The sequence below is a fragment of the Plecotus auritus genome (genome assembly GCF_963455305.1).
Source record: "Plecotus auritus genome assembly, chromosome: 4".
Taxonomy (NCBI): Eukaryota; Metazoa; Chordata; class Mammalia; order Chiroptera; family Vespertilionidae; genus Plecotus; species Plecotus auritus.
In genome coordinates, this window is record NC_137775.1 from 121,769,603 (window position 1) to 121,786,030 (window position 16,428).

General features: G+C 39.6%; 1 protein-coding gene across 1 annotated transcript in view; it reads right to left on the reverse strand.

The window, feature by feature from the left end:
- Window positions 1-16,428, reverse strand: part of IQUB (IQ motif and ubiquitin domain containing) — a 69,032-nt gene that overhangs the window by 32,040 nt on the left and 20,564 nt on the right. Inside the window, exons 4-7 of the mRNA XM_080663755.1 lie at window positions 15,260-15,418; window positions 15,000-15,172; window positions 14,634-14,789; window positions 3,354-3,564 (exon numbers count right to left, since the gene is read on the reverse strand). Coding sequence (XP_080519881.1) covers window positions 3,354-3,564; window positions 14,634-14,789; window positions 15,000-15,172; window positions 15,260-15,418 — 699 coding nt within the window. The remainder of the gene's footprint in view (window positions 1-3,353; window positions 3,565-14,633; window positions 14,790-14,999; window positions 15,173-15,259; window positions 15,419-16,428) is intronic.

Below are 16,428 nucleotides of genomic sequence, written 5' to 3' on the forward strand. Positions count from 1 at the left end.
GTGAACAGTAAAAAGAGAGTGGTGTGCACAGAGAATAACGGGCAGGAAAAGAGGCTGTGAGCTCTAGCCATGCTGTCGGGAGAGGTTTCCAAAGATGCTGATCCCTATGATGAGTCTGAGGTAAGAGTAACATTTGAGATCTATGGAAAATTAAATAAATAAAGAAGTAAGTGTTCACTTTTTTTTATTTATTTATTTATTTTAATTTTTAATTTTTTTAATTGTTTGAAGTGTTACAAATAGTAGTACATATGTCTCCTTTTTTTTTTCCTTCCCCAATGACCTTACCCCGGCCTCCCCTTCCCCCCGTAAGTGTTCACTTTTATTACTGAGAGACAGATTATCTGGAGTAAAAGTTAAAACTTTGTATAAAGCGTTCTAATTCAAACTATGTTATTGCTACTATGAGCCACAAGAGGGCAGCAGTTCCAAATACGTACAGGAATTAAGAATATGGATTAAAAACTATTATTAAGTAGGAGAGCGGTATAAATTATTGAACTTGTGAACCAGAAATTTTATCTTCAGCAAAAAGGACTTTAAAATTATTATTCTGAGAGCCTAAATTTAGAATTTTAGGGCTAGGAAAAATCAGAGGGATGTCTCATACAAATTCCATTTGCTTCCATATAAAACATGTGTAAACATAAAATATATTTGTTCTACTCTAATATGGAAAATCTGTATTAAATTATTTACCACATAACAGTAACTTAGACATGCAAAGGTCTTTGTATTTTTTTAAAGTAGTTCCATAAATATAATATTTTATATTTTCTACTTTATAAAGTGAAGTAGATGAGTCAGAAATTATTAAGTTATTTTATCAATGAAGAAGCTGAGGCTTAGGAAAAGTAACTTGTGTAAGTTAATTCCAATAGTAAGTAGAAAAGGTAGAATCTCATTTAGCATATTTTCTATTATTTTGCACAGTTACCTGTTAACGAAACAAAATAACAATGGTATTATTTGGCTTATTCACATATGAATTTGGCATGTTATTTAAATAGTTCTGCTCTAACAGAACTTTAGTTTTACAATTATCAGTAAGAGCTTTCACAGACAGCTTGTTAACAGTGCTCTGTTTAACTACTAACACTTAGAAATAACCTTTGTTTTCATCTGACAGAGCAAATGGAAGTAGAAGCAAAATTTAAAGTAAAAAAGAAAGTATTTGCACAAGTCAACGCTGAGGAGACAGGGGACGCAGATGTAGGAATCTAGGGAGCAAGCTTTTTATTCCACTCGGCCACATCTCTGAAACTGCTCAGTGAGGCACATTTATTAATATTGCTGGTTGGACCTAGTGTTGAATTGTATTGTCTTGAGTAAGTAGTGTCTTATCACACAGCTATGTAAGTAGACACCTAAAATTATATTCAATTAGAGCAGAAACAGTGACTTGAGTAATAGAACACATAATAATATCCACAAATAGCATATAAATAAAGTTATAGTAAAAAAAAAACACTTGCTAAAAGTTAATGTTATGAATCATCATGGAAATCATACATGGAATTGAAATACAAAGAAGCAAAAAACACTCAACCGAAAAAGCAAAAAGAAAAAAAAAATCCAAAAAGTTGAAGACAGTGTAAGAAGCCTCTGGGACAACTTCAAGCGTACCAACATCAGAATTATGAGGGTGCCAGAAGAAGACAGAGAGCAAGATACTGAAAACCTATTTGAAGAAATAATGACTGAAAAATTTCCCCACCGGGTGAAAGAAATAGACTTACAAGTCCAGGAAGCGCACAGAACCCCAAACAAAAGGAATCCAAAGAGGACCACACCAAGACACATCATAATTAAAATGCCAAGAGCAAAAGACAAAGAGAGAATCTTAAAAGCAGCAAGAGAAAAACAGTTAATTACCTACAAGGGAGCACCCATATGATTGTCAGCTGGTTTCTCAATAGAAACTAGGCAGGCCAGACGGGAGTGGCAAGAAATTTTCAATGTGATGAATAGCAAGAACCTACAACCAAGATTACTCTACCCAGCAAAGCTATCATTCAGAATTGAAGGGCAGATAAAGAGCTTCACAGATAAGAAAAAGCTAAAGGAGTTCATCACCACCAAACCAGTATTATATGAAATGCTGAAAGGTATTCTTAAAGAAGAGGAAGAAGAAAAAAGTAAAGATAAAAATTGTGAACAACAAATACATATCTATCAACAAGTGAACCTAAAAATCAAGTGAATTAAAAACCTGAGGAACAGAATAATCTGGTGAATATAATAGAATCAGGGGCATAGAAAGGGAGTGGGCTGATAATTCTCAGGGGGAAAGGGGTATGGGGGGGTTCAGGAAGAGACTGGACAAAAATCATACACCTATGGCCGAAACCGGTTTGGCTCAGTGGATAGAGCGTCGGCCTGCGGACTGAAGGGTCCCGGGTTCGATTCCGGTCAAGGGCATGTACCTTGGTTGCGGGCACATCCCCAGTGGGAGGTGTGCAGGAGGCAGCTGATCGATGTCTCTCTCTCATCGATGTTTCTAACTCTCTATCCCTCTCCCTTCCTCTCTGTAAAATATCAATAAAATATATTTAAAAAAAAAAAATCATACACCTATGGATGAGGACAGTGGGGGGGAGTTAAGGGCAGAAGGTGGGGTGGGAACCGGGTGGAGGGGAGCTATGCGGGGGAAAAAGGAGAAACAATTGTAATAATCTGAATAAAGATTTATTTTTTAAAAAAATAAATAAAATAAAATATATTGCCACGCCCCTCATCTGAAGAGTAGAATCAGAGACAGCCTGCTGGACTAAGAAATTTGAGAAGACCCTAGCTGGTTTGGCTCAGTGGATAGAGCGTCAACCTGCAGACTGAAGGGTTCCAGACAAGGGCACATGCCTGACTTGCGGGCTCAATCCTCAGTAGGGGGTGTGCAGGAGGCAGCCAATCGATGATTCTCTCTCATCACTGATGCTTCTAACTCTCTCTCTGTGCCCTGACCACCCCCCCCCTTCCCGGCTTCTGCTCTGGAATCAATACAAATATGTATTAAAAACAATTGGAGAAGTTCAACTCTGAGTTCAAAGATTTCCAAGACCGTCAAAGAACCATATTGGACAATACTTTCTTTATAACACAGGGCAGAGGATCAAATTAGATAATATACTAAATCTGCACAATTTACCCTTTGTTAATATAAAAGCATTTCCAATTTCATTTCCCCCTTAATTCCTGTACCAAATGTAAAACACTATTCATTATTTTAAATTGCCTAGTCTAGATACCCAAGATATTTTTCCTAAGATAATAAAGTCTTCCTTTTGTCTTTAGTAGACCTGTTTTTCTTACTAATGAAAAATTAATATTTTATCCAAAGCCTATTTTAAACTTACGTTCTAGTGCATTATAAAGAAGTTCAAAATCTTCTTTTGTTTTAGGATTATGCCTCCGGTGATAGTCCATTTTCATCCATTCTTCTTTTTCTCTTATCTTTCTTAGTTCTTCCTCTTCTAGCCACTTCAACTTTAACATTTTTTGTCTTCTTAAATTATCTACAAAGACTTTAGCATGCCATTTTCTATAGTAAGTCTGTAACACTATTACCTGTAGTTAAGTTAAAAGGAAATAAAAAGTATCTACCATCAACTTTATGAGTCAATAACAATTATTATTTTTATTCCAATTCAATAAATACTAAAACACTCTGAGTCTAGTTTTAGTTCTGTGACAGGTATTCTCACATATGTTATAACACGGATAATGCACATCAGCTATTTGACTTTGAAATCTAGCAAATACATCTTCATGGAAGGCAGATAGTACAATACTTAAGTGTTTTTCTACAGAAAAACTTAGTTTAAATCTTCCCTCTGCTGCTCACTAGATGTTTGGTTTTGGGTAAGCTACTTGCCATCTCTGTGCTTTGGCATCCTTATTTATAAAACAGTGATGATAATAACAGTATGCATCTAAAGTGCTTAGTTAGCTTACACCTGGTATATCTCAAGCTGTCAATAAATACTATTATTGTCATATTTTAATTATCTCTATTATTAATGAATAGCAATTATCTCTAGTTTATCATTTTGTCCTTAGCATTAGCTCATATTTAAAACAAAATTGGGGGAGAAAACCAAGATGGCGGAATAGGTAAGCACCTAAGCTGCTGCCACGCACAACAATTTAAAAACTACAACTAAAAGACAGAACAGACACCATCCAGAACCACAGGAAAGCTGGCTGAGTGAAAATTCTACAACTAGAAGGAAAGAGAAAAGCTCACAGAGAATTGGAGGTACGGCAAAGGGTCTTTGTGCGCGCAGAGAGGAAGGGCGGCTGAGAGCCTGGCTGACTTTCTCTGGCGGAAGGGGGAAGGAAGCCCCCGACCGCACTGAACCCCAGTTCTGACTGCACTGAACCCCAGTTCCAGGTGAGCCCCTGGGGACCCACGCTCTTACGGGGGGAGTCTGGACTCTTGGGCAAAGACTCGGGAGCCGGGGAAGGCGGAAGACAGAAAGCGCGCACGCACCAGTGTGCACAAAGGCTGCAGAAGTTGCCACAGGCTTTCCCTAGTGGAAGGGAGTCGGAGATTCCTGACTCCACTAGGCCCCAGTTCTGACTGCACTGAACCCCGGTTCCAGGCGAGCCCCTGGGGACCCACGCTCTTGTGGGGGGAGTCTGGACTCTCGAGTGGAGACTCGGGAGCCGGGGAAGGCGGAGGACTGAAAGCGCACGCGCGCGTGCCAGTGCGCACAAAGGCTGCGGAGGTTGCCACAGGCTTTCCCTAGTGGAAGGGAGTCGGAGGTTCCTGACTGCTCTGAACCCCGGTTCCAGGCGAGCCCCTGGGGACCCACGCTCTTGTGGGGGGAGTCTGGACTCTCGGGCAGAGACTCAGTAGCCAGGGAAGGTGGAGGTCTGAAGGCGCGCACGTGCGCGCAAGGGTAAGGCTGACAGGAAGCCAAGACTGAGACTCCACCCCATCCAAGCTGAGCACAGAGGCTATTGCAATTTGGCAAGTCTAATCCTATAAGGCTGTCTCCAGCACCGAACTTCTCCCAGCATAGACACAGCTGATCCTTACAGCCAACTGGCCTGGAGGTCAATTCTTCCCAGTGATACCAACAACAATCAAGACTTAATTACAACAAGGCTGTACACACAGTCCACAAAGGGGTGCACCAAGAGTGTCCACCTCAGGTTAACTGGGGAGGCAGACCCACTGGGCCATATTGGAAACCTAGCACACAAATCTACCTTACCGACTCAGGGAAGAGTGAAAATGCGGCGTCAAAGAATCAGATCACAAACGAAAGAAATGGAGGAAAACAAACGACTGGATATAGAATTCAAAACCACGGTTATAAGGCTTTTCAAGAATATCCTAGAAAAGGCCGATAAATATAACGAGACCCTCGAAGATATGAAAAAGGACCAACTAGAAATTAAACATACACTGACTGAAATAAAAAATATTATACAGAGACCCAAAAACAGACAAGAGGAACACAAAAATCAAGTCAAAGAATTGAAACACAAAGAAGCAAAAAACACTCAACCGAAAAAGCAAAAAGCAAAAAAAAAATCCAAAAAGTTGAAGATAGTGTAAGAAGACTCTGGAACAACTTCAAGCGTACCAACATCAGAATTATGGGGGTGCCAGAAGAAGAGAGAGAGCAAGATACTGAAAACCTATTTGAAGAAATAATGACTGAAAACTTCCCCCACCTGGTGAAAGAAATAGACTTACAAGTCCAGGAAGCCCACAGAACCCCAAACAAAAGGAATCCAAAGAGGACCACACCAAGACACATTATAATTAAAATGCCAAGAGCAAAAGACAAAGAGAGAATATTAAAAGCAGCAAGAGAAAAACAGTTAATTACCTACAAGGGAGCACCCATACGATTGTCAGCTGATTTCTCAATAGAAACTAGGCAGGCCAGACGGGAGTGGCAAGAAATTTTCAATGTGATGAATAGCAAGAACCTACAACCAAGATTACTCTACCCAGCAAAGCTATCATTCAGAATTGAAGGGCAGATAAAGAGCTTCACAGATAAGAAAAAGCTAAAGGAGTTCATCACCACCAAACCAGTATTATATGAAATGCTGAAAGGTATTCTTAAAGAAGAGGAAGAAGAAAAAAGTAAAGAGATAAATTATGAACAACAAATACATATCTATCAACAAGTGAACCTAAAAATCAAGTGAATTAAAAACCTGAGGAACAGAATAATCTCGTGAATATAATAGAATCAGGGGCATAGAAAGGGAGTGGACTGATAATTCTCAGGGGGAAAGAGGTATGGGGGGTTCATGAAGTGACTGGACAAAAATCATACACCTATGGATGAGGACAGTGGTGGGGAGGTAAGGGCAGAAGGTGGGGTGGGAACTGGGTGGAGGGGAGCTAAGGGGGGGAAAAGGAGAAATAATTGTAATAATCTGAATAAAGATTTATTAATAAAAAAATAAATAAATAAATAAAATAAAACAAAATTGAAGACCATAACTCTTTCTCATGAAGTATACCACTCTAAATAAGGCCTTTAAATTTCATAAAAAAAAAAAAAGATAAGATCGGGAAATTTTGTTCACAAGAATTCTCATTAGGAAGAAAATTTGTATTTCCTAAACATATGGCAGGTAGGTTACGTGGTGGAAATCACCAAAGGCAGCTTAGATAAAAGGGAGATTTAAGCAAGCAGATATTTATTAAATTGTGAGAAATATAAATATGTCTGAGGGTCCACTATAGTACTGGATCTGCAAAATACTTGCAATATAGTTGAGAGAGTTTCCATTTTTATTTACTAGACTCATAAATAAAAATAAAATGTGGAGAGGCTTTTTCCTCCTTCTAGTCCCAGATAATTAGAGATAATTATATAAGCAGAAATAAGAAAAGACACTGGGTCATGTTGAAGGAGTCCTCCAAAGGAAGAGAAACTTTAAAGAATCCCCTCATGAAAGGAAATGGGTGGAATTGCTGAAGAAGGAATTTAATCATACACTGGACAGGCAAGTCACAAAATACAGAGAGGATTCTAAGACTGCTTCAAGCCCGAAACTGGTGGATCATGTGAGCAGAAGAATCCCAGGGAAACTAGGTGACTTCTTGAAAAATGCAAGAGAGACAGAATCCTCTAAGACAATTATTTAAAGAGCAACAGAGCCCTAGCTGGTTTGGCTCAGTGGATAGAGTGTCGGCCTGCAAACTGAAGGGTCCGAGTTTCAATTCCAGTCCAGGGAACGTGCCCTGGTTGCAGGCTCGACTCCAGTAGGGGGCTTGCAGGAGGCAGCCGATGGATGATTCTCTCTCATCATTGATGTTTCTATCTCTCTCTCCTTCTCCCTTCCTCTCTGAAATCAATAAAAATATATTTTTTAAAAGCAACAGAGGTATTTGCCTCTGGGCAAGAGGAGTTAGTGTCCCAGAAGGCTCATGGCACCAGGATGAATAGAAGCCCTCCCTCAAAAAACTAGCTCTCTCCCAGAATCAAGCCTTGCCCATCCCCTAAAGCCACTGGGTAAGGCTGTGGTAAAGAAATATGTTGTAACACAGTGGACATCAGAATCTCAAATATTCTGAGGACACACCCAAGAAAAACAAAACATTTAAGAAAAGCCAAAAAAATAAAAAGTGCCTTGTTCAACAAAGAATACTTTACATTTGTATGAAACTATTACTAGAACAGTGGGTCTCAAAGCCTGTGGGCTAGACCCATAGAAACAGCAGCATCTGGAACTAAATTCACAAGCTTCAGTACAAGGGCTAGAGGAGCAGGGGCTAAGGCAGAAAAGTGTTGGCATACTCCCTTATTCTTTTATTTAACTTTACCCCATCCAGCCAGCTGGTGCAGTTGCCAAATTAGAGATCTCCATTAAGTTGGCTAACATTCTCCACTGCCCTGGTGATTCCCTGAGAACCCACCACACTCACACAACCCACCAACTTCTCCCAGCAGATCCTTCGCTCAGGTAGTCTTCCCCAGATTGTGCTGCTCACTCTCCTACAATCTCTCATAGGTCCTCAATCCCCAAACCAGCAACAGCTGGCACTGGCACACCCTGTACCTCTTGCAAAGCACCCCACACCCAGGTCTAACAGCAGCCAGACTGTTTGCAGCCTCTTCTAGGCACCTCTATACCCACCACAGGCAGCAATCAACTATAAAAGACAAAGGATGGTTGAATGGACAAAAAAATCAAGACCAATATATATGCTGCCTACAAGAGACCCACTTCAAATAGAAAGAGACACAAACTGCTGAAACCGGTTTGGCTCAGTGGATAGAGCGTTGGCCTGCGAACTGAAGGGTCCCGGGTTCGATTCCGGTCAAGGGCATGTACCTTGGTTGCGGGCACATCCCCAGTGAGGGGTGTGCAGGAGGCAGCTGATCGATGTTTCTAGCTCTCTATCCCTCTCCCTTCCTCTCTGTAAAATATCAATAAAATATATTTTAAAAAAAAGAGAGACACAAACTGAAAGTAAAGGGATGAAAAACGACATATCATGCAGATAAAAAGTGGGGGAAACTGTGTGGGGAATACTTATATCAGACAAAACAGACTTTAAAATAAAGACTGTAACAAGAGATAAAAAAGGACATTTCATAATGATGAAGGGATCAACCCAACAAAAGGACAGAACTCTTGTAAATATTTACACAACCAATGTAGGAGCACCTATATATAAAAAGCAAATACTGACAAACAAAAAGGGAGAGATCAACAATAATACAGTCATGGTAGGTGACTTTAACAATCTACTAGCATGCTTTCACACTCTCCACACCAACATCAATGGATAGGTAATCCAGGCAGAAAATCAACAAGGAAACAGGGGCCTAAACTGACACATTAGATTAGAAAAACATTGATATTTTTAGGACATTTGACCAAAAACCAGTAAATCTCAGTTCACAGTGTGGCCTCTCCCATGCGCCTCCAGGCCCAGCATAGGCAGCTACCAACCATGGATCACTTTGTAGCACCTACCAGCTAATGCTGACTTGGTCTCAGGCAATGCTTGACCTTGGCCTATACTGAAGCCCCTCCCAAGAGGCCCCAGAACCAACAAATTCAGTGGCTGGCTTCAGACTACAACAGAGCACCAGCTAATTAGCTCAACAAACAACACAACCAAAAAGTGGTCTTGGCAGGCAAAAGAGCACATTGGGGTGCATCCCACTCTATTGATTCAGTCCCCACAGAGTAGCTTGTACACTTTGGTCATGACCAATACTCACAGCCAATCAGCCTGAGGGTCACCCCAACTACCAATGTGCCAACAACAATGAAGGTACAACAGCAACAGGAGGGCACACACAACCCACACAAAGGACACTCCTGGAGCACCCAGCTCAAGTGACCAGGGAGACAGAGCCACTGGGCTCTTAGGACATGTACGACATAAGGCCACCCTGCCAACTTCAGAGACATAGCAGATCTAACTAATACCTCAAAACAAACACAGAGAAAATCAAAATGAGGACACAAAGAACCATGTCCAAAATGAGAGAACAAGAGAAATCCCCAGAAAAAGAACTAAATGAAATGGAGGCAAGCAATGTATTAGATATAAAGTTTAAAATACTGATCAAAGAGCATGATCAAAGAACTTTGTGAGAACTTCAACAAAGAAATAGTAAGCATAAAAAGGAACACAGAAAACCATAAAAATGAACCAGTCAGAAATGAATACAATAACCAAAATGAAGAATACCCTAACAGCAGATTAGAAGAAGCACAGGATCAAGTCAGTGATTTGAAAGATAAGATAGCAGAAAACACCCACTCAAAATAGCAAAATGAAAAAAGAAAAAAAATAGGATAGTTCAAGAAACCTCTGGTATAACATCAAGTATAACAACATTCACTTCATAGGGGCACAGAAGAAGAAAGTCATCAAGGAATAGAAAACCTATTGAAATCATAATGACAAAAATTTTCCTAACCTGGAAAATAAAATAGACGGAGAAGTCCATGAAGCACATAGAGTCCCAAACAAGATGAACTCAAAAGAATCCCACACCAAGACACATTATAATTAAAATGGCAAAGATGAAAAACAAAGATAGAACCTTAAAAGCAGCAAGAGAAAGGCAGTCTGTTACCTACAAGGGAAGCTTCCATAGACTGTTAGCTCATTTCTCAACAGAAACTTTTCAGGCCAGAGGAATTAACACAAAATATTCAACATGATGAAAAGCAAGGACCTACAACCAAGATTGCTCTACCCAACAAGGCTACTAGTTAAAATAAAGAGCTTCCCAGATAAGAAAAAGCTAAAGGAGTTCAGCACCAGCAAGCAGTTTTATAAGAAATGTTAAAGGAACATTTTAAAGAAGATGGGAAAAAATAAACATCCTATATAATAAAGAGGTAATATGCAAATTGACCATCACTCCAACATACAAGATGGCCGCCCCCATGTGGTCAAAGATGGCCACCCCCATGTGGACACAAGATGGCCACCACAAGATGGCCAGCAGGGGAGGGCAGTTGTGAGCTATCAGGCCAGCAGGGGAGGATAGTTGGGAGGGACCAGTCCTGCAGTGGAGGGCAATTTGGGGGAAGCAGGCCTGAAGGGGAGGGCAGTTGGGGGTGACCAGGACGGCAGAGGAAGGCAGTTGGGGGTGACCAGGCCTGCAGGGGACGATAGTTGTGGGGGACCCAGGCCTGCAGGGGAGGGCAGTTGTGGGGGGGGACCTAGGCCTGCAGGGGAGGGTAGTTGGGGGGGACCAGGCCTGCAGTGGAGGGCAGTTTGGGGGAAGCAGGCCTGCAGGGGAGGGCAGTTGGAGGGGACCAGGCCTGCAGGGGAGGGCAGTTGGGGGCGATCAGGCTGGCAAGGGAGGGCAGTTAGGGGTGACCAGCTGGCAGGGGAGGACAGTTAGGGGCAACCAGGCCTGCAGGGCAGGGCAGTTAGGGGTGACCGGGCCAGTAGGGGAGGGCAGTTGGGGGCAACCAGGCCAGCAGGGGAGGGCAGTTAGGGACAATCCGGCCAGCAGTGGAGCAGTTAGGTGTCGATCAGGCTGGCAGGAGAGTGGTTAGGGGTGATCAGGCTGGCAGGCAGAAGCGGTTATAGGCAATCAGGCAGGCAGGCAGGCAAGCAATTGGGAGCCAGTAGTCTTGAATTGTAAGAGGGATGTCCCAGATTGGAGAGGGTGCAGGCTGGGCTGAGGGACACACACACCCCCGTGCATGAATTTCATGCACCAGGCCTCTAGTGAATAATAAAATGGAAATACTTATTTAAAATATAACTGCATAAAATAATAATTATAAAAAAATTATAAGACTTAGAACATAAAAATAATGTATAAATTTGTATGATAATGATAGCACACAAAAAAGAAAGGACTAAATTAGAGTTCTATTGGTGCAATATTTCACTATTTTGTTGGGTTTCAGTTAGTATTAATGTGAAGTATATTATTATAAATATAGATGCATATTGTAATTCCTAGATTACACTCAGAGCAACCATTTAGAAAATAACTCAAAAATAATTCAAAACACAGTAAAACAATAATTTAAAAAATTTAAAAATGGGTAAAGGATCTGTGTATACATTTCTCCTAAGACTATATATGCAAGTTGTTAATAAGCAAATAACAATTTATTCGTGCCAGTTAAAATATATTTTTATTTATCTATAATAAAATAAATTTTATTATTTATTTATTAATAATAAATAATTATTTTATTTACTAGTAATAAAATAATAATTATTAATAAATAATAATAAATTGTTTTTAAATAAATAAATAAATAAATAAATGGGTGTGGCTCAGCAGTTGAGTGTCAACCCAGGAACCAAGAGGTCGCCAGTTTGATTCCCATCAGGGCACATGCCTGGGTTGCAAGCTCAATCCTCAGTAGGGGCATGCAGGAGGCAGCCAATGATTCTCATCACTGTTTCTATCTCTCTTTCCCTCTCCCTTACTCTCTGATAACAATAAAAATATTTTTTTAAGAAAATATATTCAATGTAATTAGCCATCAGGGCCCATAAATCAAAAGCACAATAAGATAACACTTCACACTCATTAGGAAAGCTATAATAAAAAACAATAACAAATTTTGATAAGAATGTGGAGAAATTGGAATCCTCATATACTGCTGGGGGGACATAAAATGGTATAGTGCTCTGGAAAACAATTTGGCAGTTCCTCAAAAAGTTTATAAGTAGCCCTAAGCTGGTTTTGCTCAGTGGACAGAGCACAGGCCTGCGAACTGAAGGGTCCTGGGTTCAATTCCGGTCAAGAGCCCATGCACAGCTTGTGGGCTCGATCCCCAGTAGGGGGCGTGCAAGGGGCACCCAATCAATGATTCTCTCATCATTGATGTTTCTATCTCTCTCTCCCTCTCCCTTCCTCTCTGAAATCAATAAAAATATATTTAAAAAATTTCATAAGTAGACTTACCATATGATCAAGCAATTATACTCCTAAACTTATGTCCACATAAAAAAAATTGTACATGAATGTTATATCAGTTTTACCTCTAACAGCCAATAAGTAGAAACAGCCCAAATGTCTATCAACTTATAAGTGGACAAATGAAACATGGTATGTACATTTGTATATATGTAATAGATATATACATTTGGGCATATACAATATAATATTATTCTGCAATATAAAGAAATGAAGGATTAATGCATGTTACAATATGAATGAGCCTTAAAAACATTATTCTAAGTTAAAATTGTCAGTCACAAAGACTACATACTGTATGATTGCATGTATATGAAATATGCAGAATAGGCAAATCAATAGAGACAGAAAGTAGATTTTTGGCTGCCTGAGGCAGAAAGGATTGGAGGGAAATAGGATGGCTATTGGGTAGAGAATTTATTTCTGAGATGATGGGAATGTTCTAAAACTAATTGTGACTGTGGTTGAATAACTCTTTTTATATAGAAAAATCTTTTAACTGTATACTTTTTTGAAAAGAGATACTGAAAATTTTATACTTAAAGACTAGAGGCCTGGTGCAAAAATTGTGCATGGTGGGGTCCCTAGGCCTGGCCGGTGATCAGGGCCTATGCGGGCCATCTCTCCCAGTCCCGATCAGGGCTGGGCTGGGTGGGGCCTGCCAGCTGCCGGCCAGGGCCTGGGGGCCTTTCGGGGTCTGGGGGCCTGCCGGCCACCAGACAGAGATTGCCGGCTGCCGGACAGGGCCTGCCGGATGGGGCCTGCCGGACGGGGAGAGGGACTGGGGGAGGTTGGCTGGCCGTGGGAGGTTGGTTGTGGGAGCACACTGACCATTAAGGGGGGAGGTTGGCTGTGGGAGCACACTGACCACTACAGGGCAGCTACTGTGTTGAGAATCTGCCCCCTGGTGGTCATTGCATGTCATAGCGACTGGTCGACTAGTTCCGATAGTTTTGGTTGTTCAGTTGTACCCATCACTTAGGCTTTTATATATATAGATATTAATTATGTAAATAAAAAACTAGAAAATAATAAAAATGGCACACTAGACAAATATTTAACATAAAAGAAAGTGGTAAAGGAGGAACAGATGCACCAGAGAGACACAGGACTATAGACAACAATAGGAAAATCATAATATAATTCAACTTTATCAGTAATTATATTAAGTATATGTGTACTAAACACTCTAGTCAAAAGGCAGAGATTACTAGATTGGATAAAAAGATAAGATCCAATTATATGCTGTTTATAAGATATATACTCCAGATACAAAGTCTCAATTAGGTTAGAAGTAAAAGGATGAAGAAAGATAGAGTATGCAAACGTAACATAAAAGAGTTGGAGTGGCTATACTAATATCAGAGAAAACAGATTTTAATATCCTTTTGTTTTCAATTAGTCTGGAACCCTTCCTAGGTGATCCTACTGTCACAGGGATTAAGGCCAAGGGATAGAGGGGACAGAGCTCATAAATGGCCAAAGGCAACTCACAAAGTCCTGGGAATTCTCTCAGGGAAAGAGAACGATTAGGAGTATTTAGGATTCTGGTTCCTTATACTGGGGGCAGGTTAATGCCAAGGACTGCTTTTACTATCAATAAAACATGGCTCATACTGACAAAGATTCTCTGCTTGACCAAATTATAATCAGGCTCCTCTAAGCTCTTTTTCAACTATGCCTTGACATTTGGGCTTCTGTGCTTAGCTTTGCATTTTTTCAATTTTATTAAGAATCCTGATTTAAAAAAAAAAAAAGAATCCTGCTAACTCAATAACCAGAATCCCCACCCTCAATATCTATCTGATCACTCTCCATATTTGATCCAGTTCCTCATCTTCCACCAGCCCCAGATGTTGCCTACTCACTTTGGCCTGCCTTTGGCAAAAATCCTGTTAGGTTGGTTTAGCCAGAATCCCCTTTACCCTTGATGTTTTCTCATAGTAATTTTCCATCCACTGACCCCTACCTTGTTCCTTGGCTATAAATTCCCACTTTTCCTGCTGCATTCAAAATTAAGCCTAATCTCTTCCCTCCACTGTAGTAGCCCCTTTTGAATCAAGTCTGCCCTACCATCTTTAACAAATATTGTAATTTAGTCTTTAACAACATTCACATGGGTTCTTCCCATGAAAGCTAGTGTGGCTTAAGCAAAGACATAGATATACATAGAACAATTGACTCACATATTAAATTTTTAGTATCCACCCATAATAAAAGTTATCTTACCGCGTTTAATCTTTGAGCATGGTATTCTTTTGCTGTAAAATATTTTCCTGGTGTTAACAGTTTATCAGTCATATTTGAAACATACACACCAATTTTAGTCATCTGTGTGGATGTTGTATTTGTAGTTTGTTGGAGCTTTTTTCTCTGAAAAACTGTCTAAAATTTTAAAAAGTTATTTAAATAAATGTCTACTCTATACACATATAAATGAGTAAGAGCATATTCTCCAACATATTTAAATTATTTATTCATTATTTTAATTGCCATATAATTCCTTAGAAGACTTTTTATTTTAGAGAGGTATACAGCATAACATGCATTTATTCTGTAGCTTCAAAAACCTATAAGGAAAAATAAAAATACTACCTGGGTATCCCTACAAAATGCATTGCTTTTTTCAGGAATCTTTTTAGATACAGTTTGTGTTCCAGCATTGTGATATTCTATTCCCGTTAGTTTATGTCTGAATCCACCAAGAAATGGTTTGTGAAAGTCAGATTTTATAATCTCAACAGCTACATGCTGGTACTGACCAATGCCTGAGGAGATAAAACCAAGACTGAATGGAAGTTCAACTACAAAATGACTCTAAAATACTTTTATCTAAAAGACATAAAGTAACTTACCAGTTTGTACTCTGACAATTATGATTTGAGAGGCACTTATTCTTTTTATTCTTTTGATTGGATATAGATCTGGAAGTATGGAATAGATATCCACTTGTACAATATCGTGCGGCTTAACTCCATATTGTAGTAGAGTCTCATTATTTTTAAGAATATTTCCTAAAAATGAGATAAAATTATAAGAAGTGTTATGACAAAGAAATAAAATATATACTCATTTGAAGGGGCTATAAAATATCTATAAACACATGTTGTTTAATTACCAAAATATTGATTGGTATCAAGTGCCAAGTATTAATGGTGTCCATCTCTTGCTATAAAGTTAATACAGAACATTCTGCAGTGGGAAAAGTCAAGGTGGTATCCCGAGCAAGAACTCAGCATTATGAGTAAAGCTACAAGTCTTAACTCATCAGAAATGCAAATACATAATAACCATGCAACTCTGTAAACATTTGAAAATTTTAAAAACCTATTCTATAAATGAGCAAAATCATGCTCTAAATAATGATTCTGTAAAAAATGACAGTGTATTATATGTAAGCACAGGACCTAGCATATCCGGGAAAACCTGATTATTTTAATACTCACTTCTCTCTCCAGCAGATATCCCTGATGAACAGAGATACTAAAACCCTCAACAAAATATTAGCAAATTGCACCCAGCAATGTATTAAAAAGATCATACAACATGACCAAGTGTGATTTATTCCAGGGATGCAAGGCTGATACAATATTCACATATCAATAACTGTGATACATCACATAAACAAATTGAAAGACAAAAATTACATGATCATATCAATAGATGCAGAAAAAGCATTAGATAAAATCCAACACCCTTTTTTTAATATATTTTATTGATATTTTACAGAGAGGAAGGGAGAGGGATAGAGAGCTAGAAACATTGATGAGAGAGAAACATCGATCAGCTGCCTCCTGCACACCTCCCAATGGGGATGTGCCCGCAACCAAGGTACATGCCCTTGACCAGAATCGAACCCGGGACCCTTCAGTCCGCAGGCCGACACTCTATCCACTGAGCCAAACTGGTTTTGGCCCAATACCCATTTTTGATAAAAACTCTCAGCAAAGTTGGAATCCTATATAATAAAAGGCTAATATGCAAATCGACTGAACGGTGAAACAACCAATCACTATGACACACA